Genomic DNA, 21,940 nt, shown 5'->3' on the forward strand with positions numbered 1-21,940 from the left:
TCAAACAATAGACTACTCTTAAATCACTATATTATATTACATTTCATGGGCAGGACATGTAGCACGTATGGGCGAATCCAGAAATGCATATAATATAGAGTGTTAGTTGGGAGGCCGGAGGGCAAAAGACCTTTGGGGAGGCCGAGACGTAGATGGGAAGATAATATTAAAATGGATTTGAGGGAGGTAGGATATGATGGTAGAGACTGGATTAATCTTGCTCAGGATAGGGACCAATGGCGGGCTTATGTGAGGGCGGCAATGAACCTCCGGGTTCCTTAAAAGCCAGTAAGTAAGTATTATATTAGGCCTACATTTCAGAAAGCTATTTTTATTTGTGTCGGTATTAATTATATCAAATTTAAATCATAGTGTGATTGAAACAATTCGTAAATGATTGAAAGAATTTTAGTTTTGTCCTATTATTGAAAGAATTTTAGTTTTGTCCTTTAAATATGTAGGAATTTTACAAAGTTACGTTTGTTAGGGTCAAATTTCTGCACATTTGAATGGTAAAGCTAAAATTCTTTTAATGATTTATCAACAGTAATCTCACTAGAGGTTTTGATTTATCTAGAGAAAATCAAAACTCGAGTGGGATTTAATTGACTATTACACGATTAGAAGAAAGTAGGCTATATAAAGATTAGAAGTAACAAAGTGTACAATAAAATATTAATTGGCTTACGAAAATATAACTGTCTTCAAATGTATTATTGTACCATCTCAACATTACGCTAGATGGCAGTAGTGTTTTATGATGATTTCTTGTTACCGGTATCAGTTGTGCCAACTATGGAATCATCATTGAACTCTGTGGACTGTTACTAGTCAAGAAGGCTTTGTTGATTCAGTTTAATTTTTATTAAAACATTTGCATTCCATTTCAATCATCCGAATCCCAGTAATCAACGTCACTTGACAGATGATTTTCAATAAATCTTGGTATTAAATAATCTCTGTTACGTGACTATCCATAATATATAGCAGAAGCTATAACAAACATAACCTAAATAATATAAACAAGTGTTAGAAAAGTTTTAATTAGGGATGATGAAATAAACAAGAAACGTTTTAATTAACGATGATGAAATAAAAAATAAACATGGATAATTTTAAAAGAAACAATTATTGAAAGTACAATTTTCAAATTTGAATGTTTTGGTGGTTCAGTTGGTGTTATATTGGACGTGTGCGTAAAAGAAGTGAGCTCGTTGGTGTACATGGTGTATCCCTCAACTCATTCAGGATTTCCGAATGGTGCTCTTCATATATGACCAGTGATCTTTATTAATCCTTGTTCTTGAATGCCAAAATGCGAGTCATATTTGAAAGTGATGTGCATCGACTGGAGTGGTTTGTAATTTTCTGTTTTTTGACGGCCAGACCACTGCAGTCTGAAATGTTGGCAAACAAAGAAACAAATGCTAGGGTAGTGATAAAAATAAACAAATGCTAGGGACGCGATAAAATTGTGCGATAAGCGGCCATGATTGGTTGAAAGACGTCCTTTCGTACCGTTTTATTGGTCACAAGTAGTGTGACGTAGTAAAAGTGTAATAGTCATCATAATACACTGCTCTCATAAATTGGCTGAGAATATTGAGAATTAAATCAATGGCTTTCCCAAAACACGCTATGAAATGTTTCTTGTAAAACAATTTTTATCTCGAAAAGGAAGCAAAAACGAACAAATTTGTATTAAAATTTTTTGTTTGAAATATCTCAAAGAATACATTATTACGGTATATCAGCCAGAATCTCATACAATGCATTAATATTATTATTATTATTATTATTATTATTATTATTATTATTATTATTATTGCAATGTCAGCAACAAAAATGAATGTTTTAAGCGAGATGATAATTTTTGTTATATAGAACTTGAATATATAGCCTACTCGTAGAACAATGAAAACGTCAGCAAAGCTGTGACAATGTGCCATGTTGACAACATGCCCAAGACTTCACTGTCGTAAGTGGAAAGTAATGGAATGAAGGCCTCTGAAACATGAAACCTGTCATTCTTGCAGCATTGTTGTTACTCATGTCGAGTTAACATGTTACGCTTTGTAGCCAGCCTCTGTAGGACGGGATTTGAAGGAAACTCGCACGTATATAATGAAACCTACTTTCGTGCAGGCAAACAATGATGCTGCGACTTTTTGGCATTTAGCCATGAAGTAATCGCTACAAGAAATAACAGAGTGTGACATTAATAAGTTTGAGATAGCTGTCACCTCATGCAATTTCCGTTATCCAGCGGTAAGTACAGACGCATAACGACGATGCCGCAATCTTTCAGAATATTAATAACGTAATTGGGCGTGGGATTTGTTGTTATCAACAGCTACGGCGCCTTCTGTGTGAAGTGTGCCTGTTATGCTAGTAGACATTTACTTTTACTGCTGAATGATGTAAATATTAATGTGATGTGGTAATTCTGTCAAATGACAACTTCTCACATTATAATTCGGGTAGAGACTAATGTGTAATGTGTCTTTCATGGGAACATACGTTGTGACTCTTGTTTGGAGAGTAGCTCAGAGGTAATAAGCTGAATTCATTATCCCAGACTATGCACGGGCGTGGGATCGAATTCCTCTAGGCTGACAAGCTGTAGGCCTAATACATTTTTTGTTTCCTAACTGTAAGGCGAATACCAGGTAATTTCATGGAAGATCTTCAGACAACTGTTGCCAATTTCACCAACGCTAAAGCATCGAAGTTGTTACAGTGTCGTTAAATAACCAATTACAAAAAATAAAAAATAAAAAGTGAAAATTTTTAACGTAGAACTTTTAAGTCGACACCTATTCGGTAAAAATGCCCATTGCTATTTCTGTAATGCTCTTGCTCCTTAGCGGGATCGCGCCGATGCAATCCGCAACTCATTGCTCCTTAGCGGGATCGCGCCGATGCAATCCGCAACTCATTGCTCCTTAGCGGCAGCGGGCCAGTGCAGCCCGCAGTAAATTAAGTTTAATATCGTATTATAGTATTGTTACTAGTGGCTTGAACAACGGATGCTGCATTCATTTTCTTGTACTGGTTATGATATTAATTGATGTTAAAGTTCTTTGTTTTATGATTAAATTTTGCTACGATGATTCCCATCAAGCGGCGACTTAGTCTACAACTATTTAAAACTAACTAAACAAAGATTCTGTAAGATTGCACCTTTAACGATTATTTAATACATATCACAACGTACGAACTCCAAACTCATAGAATCACACAACTGCTTAACCTTTTTAGTCTCGAATTTATATTTTTTAAAAATTGAAAAAAAAAAATCGGTCACATAATCATTCTGGGGTTCTAAAAATCCCGAATCAAGTCTTCACAGAAAATCAAATTTTGGGGCAATTTTGACTCTTGGTTCCCCCAAATTTTAAATTCTAATTTATAATTCTGGTATAGAAATGTTGTAAAAGTGATACTCTTCATTTCTATCAAATTTAATTTTTCCAAATTTTCAAAAGTATCCAAGACACTGCAAAAAAAAAATTAAAAGAAAATTATGTAGAGTATACTCTAAAACAGAACTGAAGAGGTTAAACAACGCTCCGCGCAATTATTGGGGTTGTACGAATTCCCTGCCTCTTTTGGGGGGGGGGGCAGATCAAACATGGACTAGCAGATATTTCAGTGGGTCATATTTTTAAATTACAGTTTGTCATGGAATCGTTTTAACTTCGTAAAACTAAAGATAAGTAAATGCAATGATTTTATCATTTGCTATTGCCTATTTTAAGTTAATATTTCAATATAAGTGAAGTGTACTTTAAAGGTAGATTTTTCACTTTGTGTGTTTCGGCTCCGATATTTCATAAAGTTCAATATTAGCAAAGTATGCATTGCGAAGTCTTTTTTTTTTTTCACTTTGTAACATTCGATCCCAATATTTCATAAGTTAAATAACGAATATTGCAACGTAAAGCGATGCAATATGAGCTGCGTCAGAGTGCGGCATCACAAAATCAGTTGAAACAAGGCAGAAAATTTGAGTAAAGGTAGCAAATATTTTAGCACATATTTTCTCATTATACGTTTTACGTGTGTTTGGCAGTAATTGAGTTATCACATTACGAATGATATCTGTAGTTTATTTTCTTGAATAAATATATTAAAAAAATACGCCAATAAAATAATTTAATGTTGTTTGTTGTTTAGTCAACTGTCCGAAGACAGGTTTGAACCTCATAAATGACAATATTTGAGGAGAAAAATTGATGACACCAATGAGGCATCACTACTGGGGCAAATGAGCCAGGAGATAATGGGGCTGACTTATTACTTCATTAACACTTTTAATATATCACAAAACATACACTGAACGAATTATATGTAAATTATTATGAAAGTCTCCATATTTTCTTTCTGGAAGTACGATCCACTTCCACTAGATGGCTACCGACACTAGTAGCAGATTCGGCAATACATGCAAACCAAATTATACTATATGTGAGGAATGTTACAAGTGTGTAGTATTATGCGACAGGTTAGGTTAGATTAGGTTGTATTATGTGACAGGTTAGATTAGGTTTGTTTAGGTGTGTAGTATTATGAGAGAGGTTAAGTTAGATTTGATTAGGTGTTTAGTGTTATTACTATGTTGGCGACACTGAAACCCACTGTTAGATTAACGAAATGTGACGGTATTCTTCATTTACGCAAGACGATTTTCATATATATAAGTAAGGTACATATTTAGATCGGGTTGGGTAGGCTACAGCTCTCCCAGTCATCACATAAATTTCTACTAACCAATACTATAAATCAAAGGCATTTTCAGTGTACTTTATCAAGTTCCTATAGTGGCTGGGATATAAGTAATATTCACCGGAACTGCTTCTGTTTATGTCATTATCGAAGTAAGGAACAAAGTTTTCGAACCAGAAATGTTTTAAAATGTGTCGGATTTTTTGTAGGAGTACGAAATTTTAACAGAGCGAGAAAATATGTTCGTGACCAAGTGGCTGGCCGATCTACTTTCCAACGTGACGATCCATGTTGGATCCCCATTTGAATAATTTGTGGGTAAAGCGAGCGCGGGGGATTTTCTCTTGATGCTCCCGTATTATTATTATTATTATTATTATTATTATTATTATTATTATTATTATTATTATTAGTATTATTATTATTATTATTAAACTAGGCGAACCAAATAGTTCTTTACTAGACTATGGATCACACTCGGTCCTATTCTTGACACCGTCTTTAAAGTGTATCCAGAAATGCTTTAGGTCCACAAATTCAGTCCTGTAACGTAACGTAGGCCTAATGTTACTGTCATGGCGTAAGTATTGTTCTTATGATATGAACTATTTTCTTGTAGCTACAATTGGGTGTAAATCAATTTGTAGTCAATAAATATTCAAAATTCATGAACTCTGGAAATTGAAGTTCGTTCATTCATTCATCCATTCATTATTTTCTGCCCAAGGGTTGGTCTTTCATTGCAAACTCAGAATTATCCGGTCTTTTTTATTTTCTGCCTTCCTTTTGGACCCCGCATGCGAACCATGTATCTTAATGAAATTGAAGTAAAGGAGTAAAAATATATTATCAGTATTGATGGACTTATGGCGACGTTTCGCCAGAATATTCAGTAAATATATCAAATAAAGGAAGAAGTGAGAATTTAAAAAATGCCAACATTGATGTAGGTCTAATTGCGTGAAACAACGGTTTGATTACGACAATATACAGCACCTACATCCAGCACAAAGAAATACCATGGTGTATGTACACATTCATATTCATATGTAGGCTACACAATCGTTAAGCATTACAAAATGCAATAGACTTCGTCAAATACAGTTTAACATAAATTTTACAGCACAAGTTATATAGGCTACTAGTGCAAAATAAAATTCAAGAATAAAAGACTAAGTCAGACGTATTACAACCTAGAAATTCTTTACAAGAGTAAAATGACTTTTCTTTTAGCCTCTTTTTAGTGATTATTTTGAATCTTTGTCCTAAGACTGATCTTGCTGAAAGAAGTAGGCTAATGCATTAAAAATCTCAATACTTGGGTTTTATAGCTATTGACTAGCCTATTTTATATAACAAATATAATATTTGGAACTTCTATGTTCAACTTGTTTCTTGTTTCAGTCATGTATTTGTGACCTTAGATTATAGTTTTACCAAGAAGTTCTTTCACCAACAGGAGATCATAAACATAAGGTCGTGTCAGAAAGAGTTCTTCAAGATGTGCAATTGTTGAATAGACGTCATGGAAGATATGGACAGACGTCCGCGCGTGTGGAAATTGTAGGGCTGCCTGCGTGTTATTGTGGATTTCGTCAGCTTTTCGGTTTTTACCTCCTAAATTTTTGTAGTTTCTCCAGTGAAATTGCAGACCCCAAAGTGAAAGAAAAGGCCAACACAGCACACACCTGGAGCTTACATACTGCAGATATTCTATTAAGACTCTTTACAAGGATGCGGGCTTGCACGGAACTTTAGATTTTCTTCTTTCTTACTGTCCCTCTTTTCACTGTCATTGTCATTGTCATGGTCGTGGCGGACTCCTGCCGGCGTGATATATGAGAATGGGTACCCTACTACTGCTATTGTCGTGAAGGCCCAGCAGGGACCTTGAAATTCGGCAGGTGAGGCAGTGATCTGTCAGGTTGGGATGTTTGCTATAGTTGAAAGGTCATCAAAGAGAAAGACAGGTACTCAAACTTCATTCTTGTCATATAACAGGCTGCAGACCCTGAAGTGAGGAAGATAGCAGAGGCAGTTATCAAGTGGGAGTGATCAGCATAGTGAAAATTTTACTCAAAATACGAGTAGATATCTACTTATGTTACTCAATATATTAATCTTCGAAGAATCGTTGCAACGCATTATAACATACTTATTATGGATGTCTACGCGGTCTTCCACCAATGCGTCTCGAAGGCGCTGATAAAGTCGAGCAGACATTGTGTGGTGAGGGTGATTTCTGTTTTGAAACTTTATGGTACATGTGGAGAGCTCTTCTTTCGTTTCCCCGAGCCTCCCCATAATACATTACCATGTCGGCTAACTCGGGAAAAGTGTAGACATCCATTCTCATTTGATGATTAGACTGAACTGAAAGGAAAGGTATTGAACATTAAACGTAAACAACAACCCTTCTCGTTTCTTACAAACATCTCAACAAACAAACAAACAAGGGTGCACACATTCGCATACATTGGCGTACGCCCGCGCAAAAACATTTTCAACGATAACTTCGAAACGACGCGTCAAAAGACATAGGTTGTTTAACAAAAAGTGTTCCTTATTGTTAGATCTATCACCCCTCAGAGTTTGTCGCAGAGATTTTGAATCACTCTTTATAACATACACAACGAACTTCGTCTGTGAATGCACGTATTCAGAGAAAAGAATAATATTCTCAACATACTTGTCTATATATGAGTTACAACAAAATTATATAACTCTTGTTACCAACACAAAAATGTGAGGAAATACAACACACTATTATGACAGATATTTGTAGAAGCTAAAAGATATTTACATGCAAATTAATCTGAGAATTGATCATGTAATGGAATGAAGAACTAGACGCGAAAATCTATTCAAGCTGTAACATTTGCAAGCCTGGTTTCTGTTTTTTTAACTTTCGAGATGCAGTGAGTTTCTCAGTTTTCGTAATTGGTCACTAATAAGTGATAATAGGATGTTTTTTTTTGCATGCGAGAGTTTGTGGAGACTGGTAAGGCTATAATATGACTTTTGAAATGTTATATAAATGCTAATGTCGTCACGTGGGCTACATTAAAGACGTTTTTCTGCAGGTTAGCAGAAGATACGAAATTAGGGGCGGTTACTTGACACTGTGAGTCATGAAATGGAAACGTTAATGTCGCCGGAACTACCTATTAACGCAAATTAAGACGACATCTAGCGTCATTTGTTCAGACAAAGGGTATAACACTAAAGTGGGATTTTTTATGAAATCCCTTTCTGTGAAATATACATTACATCAGTTATTAATAAAGTTTTAATGTTATTAAAAATACCGTCACTGTGAAGCAGTGCTAGCGCTCTGGGCTTATAAGCTAGGGAGCTCTGGTTCAAATCCCGATTGATCCATCCCGAATGTAACTTGTGTTGTGCAGCCCGTGGTCAAGGCCAGGGGTGTCAACGCGCCTGCACTGCATGCTCTCAAGAACCCGCACAGCGATGGTTGTACTTTATCTTGCTAAAAAAATGAATCTTGTTGGATTTGTATTGCTTGTATTATGAGCACGTAATACAGGCGCTTTAACATGCCTGGTCAAGCAACACAGGGGCTTTCTCCAGATACTCGTTTCCCATGCGACATCCGGTACATGCTAACAATTTTCTATCATCATGCCGTACATTAGTAATGTAATGTAGATCCACCTGTGGTGGCCTCTGGACAGTCTGGATACGCTTCTTGGAACTAGCGACATATACGAACCACGCTCGTAGAGTCGAGGTAAATAACAGCATGTTGATGGGAGATGTTTGTGAAAATATTTAAAAAGATTATATTTTTTAATTTAATTTTTATATTTTTTTCTCTGATGTTTAAAGATTAGAATGCCAACTTTGATTTTGAAACTCATCAAGAAACGTTCTAAACATTATTAAATTCCATTGTGCCAAGCTAATGTTCTTTATTATCCTAAACTTTTCGCTTCATTTCCTCAAAGCTACTTATTTTTTTTAAATAATGTAACCATAGCAAACAACAAGTCAAAGTCAAGATAGGAGAGGAAATGTGAGAAGGAAGTGAAATAGGGAGAGGAGTACGTCAAGGATGCCCTTTATCACCAGCCCTGTACAACATCAACTTGGAGGATTTAGTGAAGAACTGTTTTCAGAACATGGGGCGAGTGATAGTAGGAGGAATAAGAATAAAGTGCATAAGATTTGCTGATAATATGTCGTTGTTAGCAGAATGAGGAGATGATACTAAGGAATATGCTACTGGAGCTAAATGACAACTGTGAGCAGTATGGGATGAAGATAAATGCAAATAAGACGAAGACCTTGGTCATAGGAAGAAAAATAAAGAAGGTAAACTTGCGAATATTAAATGAGGCAGTAGAGTAAGTGGACAGATTCAAATATTTGGGGTATACTATAAGCAGTAATATGAGCTGCTGCTAGGAAATCAAAAGGAAGATAGCAGTGGCCAAGGAATATTTTAATAGAGAAAGGAACCTCTGGAAAAAACTAAGGAAGAGACTAGTGAAGTGCTTTGTGTGGAGTGTGGCATTGTATGGGGCAGAAACATGGACATTACGACGGAGTGAAGAGAAGTAAATAGAAGCATTTGAAATGTGGATATGGAGAAGAATGGAGCATGTGAAGTAGACAGAATAAGAAATGAAGCTGTGTTGGAAAGAGTGGATGAAGAAAGAATGATGCTGAAACTGATCAGGGAGAGAGGGAGGAATTAGTTGGGTCACTGGCTGAGAAGAAACTGCCTACTGAAAGATGCATTGGAAGGAATGGTGAACCGGAGAAGAGTTTGGGGGGGAAGAAGAAGATATCAGATGATAAACGACATTGAGATATATGGATCACAAGTGGAGACACAGAGGAAGACCGAAAATAGGAAAGATTGGAGAAAGCTGGGTTTGCAGTGAAAGACCTGCCCTTGGACAGAGCACTATGTATAAATGAACTCAGAAACTGATGGAGATGAATTTTTCCGAAATTTTGCTCACTTGGTTAACTTTGTATATGCTTTGTTTAAATTTCAGGCAAATCTTCATAGCTGGTATATTTTTCAATTAGCACTAAGTTTTTTTTTCAGAGAAAAATAAATTTTCAAAAATTATTTTAAAGATTATGCAAGCTAACCAAGGTGCCGTAAAAAATATCCTGACATTACTTGACTATATATGAATTAGAGTGTACTACAAAATTTCATTTAGTTATTTCCATTGGTTTTTAAAAATAGAAATTACTAAAATCCTTTTGGCTACTCTTACCCAAGTGAGAGTAAGATTACTTGTTATAATAATAATAATAATAATAATAATAATAATAACTTAACGATATTGTAGATATTCATAATATTTTACTGTGTATTCTTTATATTTATGTAAGCTTTAATTATTCTTATTCGTTCCATTGAATTTAAGTGTTTTCAATTTTTAATGTTTCATAAATTTTGTCGCATTTAAGTACATTTATAGAAGCCATAATAATTTTACTGGCGTTTTTTCGTTTAGTTAACGTTCTTAATGTTTATGTTTTAGTAACATTCCATTTCCGAGGAAAAAAGAATACAATATACGAACAAACACCACTTTCATGGAAGAGTCTCTGCAGATTTAAGTTCTACTGTTATTATATTTATAATTAATTATTTCTGGGAAACTGAAACGATGAGCATTCTAGAGGTTAGAGAGATACCTGGTTCTTCTGTGTTTGTATTTCGAGCAATTCTGTTTTAAAGGACGTGACACTCCAAAAAAAGTAATCCATGCACTTTCATTTTAAGAAGCAGATGAATTGTTTGTACTTTAAACTTGAAAGGATTATGTATAAAAAGTTATATTATTTAAAACTTTGTTTTGTATGCGATAATAGGAAAATGTCAAACAAAAACTCACACTTTTAACGTTTTATGTTATAATGATAAAAAGTAGTAGAAAATTTATTACCATGCTGGTTAGAAAATTGCGATTCGGAGTTTATATTTACAGTTAAAAGACAGCGACTTGAGAAAATATTTAAAACTAATTTCTGTTAAGGAATCTAAGTTTTATTTTATTTATTGTTACTATAAAATATTACTATCACAAACTTCTAGCTGATTAGTATGATGTGGTATTATTTTAGCATCGTGGAAACTTACATGTCCTTCCAAATGGGCTACATACATTGAAGTTTTCTATTTTAAGACGAATTAACAGTATATGTAATATTATGTTTTCTATTTATATATTTATAATTTTTTTTTATTCTTTGTTTCAGTCCTTCCAAGGAAGCCAGGGAAGGGCATATCTCTTCAATTCAGTGTAAGTAGATTTTTTTTTTTTTGCAGTTGAATAAAAGGGTAATCTGCGGTGATCTTAAATTGGGAATATGCCTGCTTATATAATCCGTTCATGCTTATCACTTGTGTTTAAACTTTATTATTTGATACAAGTAGAAACACAAGCTGTGAGATATGAGACTTCATTTTTCATTTCATTTCATTTATTGTATTCCATAGATCTTACATTAACATTGAAGCATTAAGACGTGGAACAAGTCAAAATTTTGCAAGATTAAAATTTTTTGGCGAGATGAAGTGAGGTGAGACCGAGAACTCGCCATAGATCACCCAGCATCCGCCCCACGACTGGGGAAAACTTCGAAAAAAACCAGCCAGGCAATCAGACCAAACGGGGATGCAACCCAAGCCTGAGCGCAGCTTCCGATCAGCAGGCCAGTGAGTTTGCTGACTGAGCTACATTGGTGGCTCTACAAAAAATATACAGTAGACCTACATAACAATCAGATTACAAACCTAAACAATTATTAAATATGGTTGGGTTGCTTTGCAATTTTTTTTGTTTCTGAAGTTGGTTGAATTGTATTGCATTTATATTATACCTTAAAAGTGAAATCAGTGAGATTGATTTTTCCATTCTAGCACATAGTAAAAAACACGTAACAACTAGAACGGGAACGCAAATTGGTCTGAATTAACCAATTATTTAAAAACCTAAATATCTCTGTGGCACCCAACCGAAAGCATAAACGTTTCACGCAGTTGTAGGAATCCTGTGAATCCCCTGTCACTTTTTATTTTAGTTTCTACACTGTCATAGAAGCAAAATATCCAGCGTTCTGTAGCAATGTATTGACTTAATGACGAAGGTAAGAGGAGAGGAGGATAATTGGCTGTTGGAGAGTAGCTCTTGCTGTTGGTAGTGGTTACAGCACTTTGCTTACCTTGAGAGTAGAGCCGATGCAGTAGACCCTCGATTTAATGGACTAATAGGTGGTAAGGGGTGTCCGTTAAATCGCGAATTTTTAAAGGGTATTATAGTTGGTAGAGCAGCTGGCTACGGACTGAAAGGTCCGGGGTTCGATCCCAGGTGGTGACAGGATTTTTTTCTCGTTGCCAAACTTTCAGAACGGCCCCGAGGTTCACTCAGCCTCCTATAAAATTGAGCACCGGGTCTTTCCCGGGGGTAAAAGGCGGTCAGAGCGTGGTACCGACCACACCACCTCATTCTAGTGCCGAGGTCATGGAAAGCATGGGGCTCTACCTCCATGCCCCCCAAGTGCCTTCATGGCATGTTACGGGGATACCTTTACCTTTTTACCTTTTATTATTTTATAATACAACACTGAAATATTAACACTACAATACAGTACAATGTATTACTATTTTAATATGAAACACTATATAATATTAGGGTCTGATTATAAATACAGTACATTAATAAAAAACACTTTACGGACCGTTTTAGTGATAAAAAACCTTTCTGTTAGTCACTGATGGCCCAAAAAAATATGCAAGCACTTATTTACTGGTAGAGGGGTGCTGTGAACTAGCGTCAATCTTCAATTGCTGTTTCTTTATTACTAAAGATCGAAACTGCTTATAATAGTCTAGAAATAGAGATGTTAAAATAAGTCCGTTAAATCTGAAGTCTGTTAAATCCAAGGGTCTACTGTACTTAACTTCGAAACGTTGGAAGTTACTACATCTAAGGCATGGAGCAAAAGGCATGGTGCCTAAAAGTCGGGGATATTAACAACACAGTGTTAAAATCTATAAATATTGACCCCTTAATACAGATGCTTATTCTTATCTGTCTTTTATTGTCATTTGTTCTCTACATTTTGGAGGTATTTCACAACGTCGTTAAAGTGCCTTCATAGTATCTAAACTTTATAATTTTGAGTCCCTGGTTGAAACTAAGGTAATATACAGTTCCCTTTTTCACTGTTCACTCCCATTTAGTTACCTTATCAGTGCCACTAATGTTGTCTGTGGGTAATGGTGAGACTCTTGCTCCAATGGTGGGTGGTATTTGCGTGGGTTTATTACTTGTACCTGATTATGTTTTTTTTCCCGATTACCCAACTGTAAAGCTAATTTCAGGTAATCTTATGAATTCTTCTTTTTATCTCGTTATCACCAATTGCATCGAAGCTGAAAAGCCACGCAGTTGATACAGCATTGTTAAATAGCCTATTAAAAATTATTAGAGGTGATAATGAATTTTACTTCAGTGTTCCAATCTCTTCTGAATAAAAAAAATTACTTGAATTTGCTGAGCAAAAATCTGAGAGTTGTTAGAAAACGTTTGTAAACGTACTGTGTAGCTCATTGTGAAATCTGTTCATCTTACAGTACATGAGAAAATTTAGTTTACTCAACTGTAGATGGAGATGTTACAAGTTACGTCTGTCTGGAAGAGGTGAGGGAATATATTTCCCACAACATCCTTATTGACACTGTTGCTTATTCAACTTGCTGTCAGATGAGTTCATTCCCAGAGGTACTATTCGCAAATTCAAGTAGCAAATATAATGTTACGGAGCTCCTCGAATTGCTCTCGTAGCGGAACACATCCTCTCACATATTTCATTGCTATGTAGGTAAACAGTGATTTCAGTGAATTAATTAACACAGGGATAAGCATCTTTCTTAATGAGTGAACCATATTACGAGTATTTAAAGTATCATGTACACTGGAAGCTCGTTGTTTGTTCCTTGACTTACACAGCAATGCTGCTTTAAGATTTAGGTACATATTATATAAGTAATAATAAATGGTAAGATGTAAGAATTTGAAGATATATTAAAATATGATCATAGTATTTACTTAAAACTGAGAAAACTTGGAAAACCTATAAACCGTATAGCAAATCCCTGAGTAAAATTCCAGGCAGAGCAAATGTTATTGAATATAATTTCTTCTCCTTCTGAAGAGAAATAAATAGGCATAACATTTATATTAATAGAATGTAGAACCAGTCAAATGACGAAATATAAAAATAAAAAAAAATAGAGCTCGATTTGTTTTTAGAATGAACAGAAAAAATGCTTAAACTAAAACGAAAAGTCAAAGGCAGAAAGAAATACCTTAGAATAGTACTACTGAATGAAATCGGATGATGATGATGATGATGCATTATTTTTACAATACAGGTATATTTACCTATTACTTTATCTAATTGAGTGGGAGATTTTTCTTTATTAATCCTGAGTGCATTTTCTATTACAGCAAATAAAATAAACAAATAAATAATTCACTCGTCTCTCTATTTGCAGACCCAGAAACAAAATTTGGGCAGTTATAATGTAGTGCGCATGCTCAGGTGGCCCAAATTTTGTTTTTGGATTTGTACAATTATTCCTAGTAATGGAAGGAGTAATTCATTAACCTTTATTTATATATTCATTTATTAGTCTGGTAGAGTTAAGGCCTTCAGGCACTCTCTTTCACTCAACCAGAACTGACTACTACAAACAATATAAAATGTGTTGTAATAAACTAAAATAATTACAATAAAAATAATGATCTTACAAGCCAATAATAACATTATAAAGAAACAAGTAGTGCGTTTAACCTAAAAATATAATAAACTGCATTAAGAATTAAATGATAGTATTCAGTAATTAACTAGATTAAGCGTAGTAATTACACACATAGTAAAATTAATATGAGAGAAATGGGATGAAAATGTGAATAGACACCATATTTTGCATTTAATAATAGTGAGGTGTTTGTGATTGTTTAATAGATGATTTTTCATTTCTTTTTTTAATTTTCACAGCTCCCGATAATTAAAACTGTTATCATATGAATAATTCTACAATTTGACATGAGCATCGTTTAGATGAATTCGTATCAATTTAAGTCCATTCGGCAGTAGTACATAATAATATATAGAATGTTTAAAAAATCGGGGATCACACAAATCTCTCTAAAAGAAAGGAAGTCTTCAAAGTCAGCAGGTCGAAATACCCCTTGAAAGAGTAAATACAAAAAAATTGCTGCCTATGCGAACTGGGTGACATAAGAAAACAGCTTCCAAAAATTGCGTATGTCTTCATTTCTTTCAACAGTATTTGGCCAGGCTGTTTGAGCACACGTTCTTGACATGGCTTTCTGTAAGCCCTTGCGTCTACCAGTGCAACCTGTAGAGTGACCAGCCATGTTCAATGCAGGCATTTCTAGTCTTTAAACGAGGTGTAATAGTGACGTAGAATCTCAGAATCGCTTGCAGGCACACACATAAAAAATATTCTACGTCACTGTTGCACCTTGTTTAAAAGGTAGAATTGTCCGCGCTGAACTTGCAGTGTAGACCAAAATAAACAACCTGGCTTCGATCTTCTTTATCACACCGGATTACTATTGGCAGATAATACAGTACAACACACAATTTTGGGTGAAACAGATGTAGTTCAATCTTGACTTACAAGTTATCTATGCGCCTTTACTGTAATGTAAGATGTAACACAGCGTTTCTCAAACTTTTTTGAAGTGGGGACCACTTTTACAAGTCAGAACAGTTCTGCGGACAACCTTAGTCTTGTTCCCTTCGAAAGCAAATTTATAATTTTTGTAGCATATTTTAATACCAGTATACTTATATTTTAAAACAGAGTTCATTAATTAAAATTCATTTAATTCATTTAATTTTAGGCCTATATCAGTATTAACTAATAAGTTAATGTTAATAGAAGAAGATTCTTTTTTGTTTTTTAATAAATCAAGGCTATTAGAGTTTGGATAATCTTTATCTTATTAACTAAACAAAATAAATAAACGTTAGCACTCACATTAATTAAATGGATAAGCCTGCCGACTCTGCATAGTTTTATATTTGGATGTATGCTGGTAAGCTTAAGTTGGAGATCGTCACATACATTGAGTCGATTTCCGTACTTTGTTTTTTATTAGAGTTAGTGATGAAAACCCTTTCTGACATAGATACGCAAAAGCAAACTGAATTGTAATCTGTAAAGCACCATTGTACAGTTCACTATGTTCTCTTTTCACTTGTGATGAGGTCCAAAAATTAACCATACCTTCCGCTTGGAATTTCATTTTAAGTCCGGTGTCATTCGAGAGTTCAAACTGTTCTCTTTCACTCAATGAAAGTTTGTTATTTTCAATATCGTAATGAAAGGGATCACGAACCCATGAAAATTCGTCATATTTAGGCTACTTGGAAAATAAGTTTCAAATTGTGACCTCAGAGTTTCGAGATGCGAGCATATGTCATTGCATAATTCTTTTCCAAAAACTAAATCATTTTCAACCAAAAACGACTCTAGGGTTGGAAATGGCGAAAAAATCCTCTGTTTTACGGAACTGACCCACAAACCAAGTTTCCTCTCGAACATCTTTATTTTCTTATGCGCATTGAAAACAGTCAAATAATTATCTTGTAGAGAGAGAGATTTAGTTCATTTAGTTTTGAGAATACATCTGAAAGATATGCCAATGTACTTAGCCACACGTCATCAGCTGATGTGTAAGGAAAAGATGGCAAGAAACACCACGTTCATAGTGCTTTAAATCCCTCTTTTGTTGTTGAGAGTAGAGTGGGAAGTTGATAGACAGGTAGAGTAATAAATTTCATAAAATGTCAGTACTGGGAGAAAAAGTGAAAGGCGATTGCCATGTGTCATTTCCAAACTCTGAGATTTTCAGCTTTCTTTCTTCTGTGCTTTTTGAAGGACCACAAGGGCAGACCTCGAGGATCATAGGTGGTCCACGGATCATAGTTTGAGAAATGCTGATGTAACAAATTGGAATACCCAAAACTCCCAAAAGTCTACCCCGTATTTCTGTGGATATTTACTGCGAAAGCCTAAAAACTTCAACAAAAATCGTCCTCAAGAATTCGGTAGCCTACTTTCTTTAAATTTAAACTTTGCTCGTACCCTATTGCTAAACATAATGCAAGGATGCTGTGCTTTGCTTGGAATAGGCATAGTAGAATGAAAGCTGTTACACCACTTAAAAAAAAAAAATAGATTCATTCCAGTGTATTGATGAACCCATGGAATATTTAGCTACGTACCATATGATACAAATGCTGAGTTTGTTTTTGCGGACATGCAATTAAGTTGACACAATTTTAAACAGCTTTTTGAGTGTGTTCGGAAGAAACTCAAAACAATTATGACAATCACAAATGGATACAGAATCCGTTTTTAGACAGTTGCATCCAACTGGCTGAAATTCAAAAATTGGGGGGGGGGGGGAAACCTCGAGGAAAGACTGATTGAAATATATACCTAACTGATGGGATGTTGAAAGTATACTTTTTTTGTCCAAAGTTCTTAAATTGTTTATAGCATTTGGGAAGTCCTATTTATTAAAATAAGTTTTTCTACTTTTTATTGCCAACAAAACAAAAACAAGAAATCTCCTTGAAATTGAAAACGATATCAGTGTGTGTATGAAATATAGAGTTCAGATTTTAGAAACTACTTTCTGAAAAACAGTCACATTTAGCGCATTGATTATTTTTGTGTTCAACATTTATGTTTATAAAGAAAACTTAATTCATGGTTGTTAATAAGGCGTTTTTTGTTTTATTTTGTAAATCATCTCGCGATCCCCCCCCCCCCTCCTACAGTTTTTTTACGTGACCAAATTTGTTTATAAGACATTTTTTATTTTATTTTGTCCCCCCCCCCCTCCTACAGTTTTTACATGACCCCTCAGGGACTCGCGATCCACATTTTGGAAACCTCTGCTTTATACAATCCATACTGTGATGTTCACTTTTACTGATGCCATTATTCTTCGGGTCTGTGATATGAAACATGATTAAATATTATTTGTATCATTAATATTATTTTATCATTGGGTGCAACATGGCTTAAGTTGCACAGCTATTACTGACACACCCCTTGACCTTACTGACGTATCTAGCCACTATATGTTCATGTCTTCAGTCTTCTCCCGCTATGTAGTACATGTTGACCTGAATCGAGGGTTATTTATATCTGAAACTTCATAGGAAAGCATATTTTAGATGGTATTGACATACATTCTGATACTATCACTGAACAAATACTGCCTGAGTCATGAATAAATAGTCTTTGGTTTCACTATTCGAAGCATCTAATATTTATAGACATTTCTGTTTTAATGCATATTTTGGTCCCAGTAGAAAGTAGAGTGGTTGGAGCACGAAGCATTTACCTGGTAAAGATATACATATTACATTTTTTGTCCTCATGTGGCCCTCAGGGAAACATACACTACAGAATGTTTTGTTTATAACATATACTACAGTACCTACGTATATACACTTCGAACTTATATAAACATCTGTAGCTTTTTAATTCACCTACTCTTCTGTTCTTGCAATACCATTTGTTTACAATATTATATTTCTTATGCGTCTCTTCATGAATGATCAAAGTTATATATACAGGGTGTCTGGGAAAGACCTGATGAAAAAGGAGTAATTATATATCTGAAACTATTACAGTTATTACCTCATTGTTTCCACAGTTAGAAAGAGAAGCTCAATAAGTTTTGTTACTTACCAGCATGTTACGTGCGTGCGCATGCAATTGCGCGAGGAGAAAACGAGAAAAAGCTCGTTCTGCACAGTGTATGTAGTCAGTCTTGTTCTGAGAGCTGAGAATGCAAGTTGTGCGTGTACCAAGTAAACAGCCGAACAATGTTTACCACAGTAAAGAAAGCAGAAATGCGTTTTATGGCTGGCTGAATTTAAGTCAGTCAAGCGTGTACAACGTCGTTTTCAAACGGACAAGAACTCACAGTGACAGGTAACACAAACCGGATATGCTGCGAAATTATGCTGTCCCACAACTACCACCAGAAACCGTGTTTCAACAGAACGGAGCTCCCCTCCCCACACTATGCTAACCATGTGTGCGCTTTCCTCGATGACACGTTCCCTGACCGTTGGATTAGGAGAGGTGAACCTATACCATGGCCACCACGGTAGCCGGACATGACCCTACTGGATTTCTTTCTGTGGGGTTTCGTGAAAGATAAAGTGTACCGCACTCCTGTGACCGATATTACAGAATTACGTGACCAAATCTACGAAGCAATAGGACTAGTCACACCGGGATGCTTTCGCGTGTGTTGGCAGAAGATTGAGTATCGCTTGGACATAGCCCGGGCCACAAATGGTGCTCATATAGAGACAAATTAAAACTTATCGTGTTTCTCTTTGTATCTGTGAAAACAGCGCGATAATAAATGCAATAGTTTCAGAGATATAGTTATTTCTTATTCGTCAGATCTTTCCCGGACACCGTGTAGTATGTCTCTGGTGGACTTAGACCTGAATTATGATCATATTAATAGCTACTCCAATTTTCTCTCTTTTCAGATACACAAACACTACATCGGGGTTTTACCTTATCGTGGACCCTTCATATATGTTTATCAGAGTGCATTTTTAATTTAATGGCCTCGATAGTATTGTTATTTACATTAATCTCTCTTATTTATGAATAATCAGTCGTCATTGAGCTACAGATTTAGTTACACCTCAGTTGTATTTAGAAACATTTTAGAAACGACAGACTTCATTAATTTAATGTTTATAATTGTAATTTGCTTCAGGGTGAATGTTGGTTGCGGGCCAGCAGAGGAGCGCGTTCTCCTCACGGGACTCCACGCCGTTGCTGACATATATTGTGAGTGCTGCAAGACAACTCTGGGTTGGAAATATGTAAGTTCTGCAGTTTATTTTATTATTTACACTATACGGCAGGAAATAGTCTAATTGCATTTCTACTAGAATACAAAATTTATCTTACCTCGTCATGTCAGGGATTGCCGAACAGTTAATCAATTTAAATTAAGAATTACTTACTTTTACATGAAATTGATTTGTGAGCAGTAGCTGATTTTTATAGGTTATTCTATGTGTGTATATAAATTGTCACTTAGGCCTATCATAAAATAGAATTAGGATATGAATTGTAAATAACTTAATTATGTATCATGTTTAGTTAATATTTCATTATATGTAGGCTAAGCTTGTTAATGTGCATGAAAATGATTTTTATATATACTGTAAGTATGACTTTAATATTTTTGTCATTGTTTCATTATGTATTTCACTTCTGGTAGTTTGGAAGAGAAGGCCTCATGGCCTTAACTGTACCAGAATGAATAAATAAATAAATAAATAAAATTAACAATGTAGTGAATTACAGTAATGTTCACAATATTACTGGTACCATTTTCGAAATAAGTGGGCAGTAAATCTACAATCTTCTTTCTTCTTCATGTATTAGCGGCTCTTGTACTACTGTAGTTCCAAACAAAGCTTAATTTAATATACTATATCGGAATTTATTTACGTTTTGGTACACTAGATTCCCACTAATCCAATCTCTCAATTATCCGGCTTCCTGCTAGTGTACTTCCTATCACTTCTAGTGTAATAGTTTTCTGGGAAATTTGCACTGGTGCCATGTGTTATGCTATATTACTTATATACATATACATGTGCCGGCCATGTGTGGAATGTTCTAGTTTCGATTTATAAGTGCAAGTGGAGTGATTGCCGCAGCTTATAACATTAAGTTTGCCACCGGCATGGCTCAGTCGGTTAAGGTGGTTGCCTGCCGGTCTGAAGTTGCATTTGGGCGCGGGTTCAATCCCCGCTTGGGCTGATTAACTGGTTGGGTTTTTTCCGAGGTTTTTCCAAACCGTAAGGTGAATGCCAGGTAATCTATGGCGAATCCTCAGCCTCATCTCGCCAGATACCATCTCGCTATCACCAATCTCATCGACGCTAAATAACCTAGTAGTTGATACAACGTCGTTAAATAACCAAATTAAAAAAAAAAACATTAAATTTAGTTACATTTTTAAGCACTGTCAGTAATCTGGCACTCTCACTAATCCAACACCCTACTGTGCAAGGAATGGCTGGATTAGCAAGAGTCTACTGTAATTGTTTATAACTGGACTGTAAGTTTATGTGAGTAGAATTCTAACCTTTTTCAATTGAATTGGATAGAAAATTGCTATTTTAATTTTTTTTATTTTGTGTTGCTGATTGAAATTCAGTCACACTGGATTCCATTAATGCTATCTCGTTCCTTAGTTTATACTGACATTGAAACTCCATATTCCACTCCCACCCTCTATTGTGCACTTGCAGCTGAATCGTCTGTCTTGTGTATTCCAGTTTTCAGTGGTGTTCATGTTAGAGTAGTAGCTACACAATTAGAACTCGATTACGATGTATCCCAACATTTCAGAGGTGCAGCGGCACACCACTGCTTGTAGAAATGGCTACCTGTGTGTCTTGTATACATACTTACTAGTATAACAGTGGGAGGGGAATGAAGTATTACTGACTATAAACATAATTTCGAAATGTGAGGGTATTAATGGAATTGATTATACAGTTTGTTGTATTTTTTCGTATGTATCATAAACTATAGAGAACTATTGTAGGACAATGCTTTTCGTTGTGATACTGTTTTAATTAGTTTCTTTCTGCAAGAATTCATCTACATAGCATGGCCAGAATTTCTGTTACAAACTTTCAAAGGATGCAAGTATTTTAAATGGAGCAGTGCAATATGTATGTCACATGATGACTAAAATGTCTTCTTTGTCTTATTGAAGTTCGTATTTTTAAATTGCAGACAAAGATAGTCAACCTGTGTTCACTCTTTTGGAAGCTGTTGTTGGAATTGTAGAACATTTGTCAGCATGTATTTTTAAATCTTGGAATTTTCAGCAGTTTGAGTGCAGCAGCATTTGTCTCGACTTTCCAGCAATCAGATTCTCTCAGTCATTATCGTGTTGCTGCAAGGATCAGTTGGCATGGATGAGATATTTCAGAAAAAATTTCGAAGTTGATATCAGCGAGCTCAGCAGAAGAAATATCCTACTTTCAATGCTCGTAAACAGTGCTTTTGGTTTTATTGTAAAGATGCCTAAGGAAC

The 21,940-nt window shown here is 35.2% G+C and overlaps 1 protein-coding gene across 1 annotated transcript in view; it reads left to right on the forward strand.

Moving 5' to 3' along the window:
* Ypel (Yippee-like) overlaps positions 1 to 21,940 on the forward strand; it is a 291,165-nt gene that overhangs the window by 261,555 nt on the left and 7,670 nt on the right. The window contains exons 4-5 of the mRNA XM_069847670.1: positions 10,978 to 11,021; positions 19,590 to 19,698. Coding sequence (XP_069703771.1) covers positions 10,978 to 11,021; positions 19,590 to 19,698 — 153 coding nt within the window. The remainder of the gene's footprint in view (positions 1 to 10,977; positions 11,022 to 19,589; positions 19,699 to 21,940) is intronic.

This window comes from Periplaneta americana, chromosome 15 (genome assembly GCF_040183065.1).
Source record: "Periplaneta americana isolate PAMFEO1 chromosome 15, P.americana_PAMFEO1_priV1, whole genome shotgun sequence".
NCBI lineage: Eukaryota > Metazoa > Arthropoda > Insecta > Blattodea > Blattidae > Periplaneta > Periplaneta americana.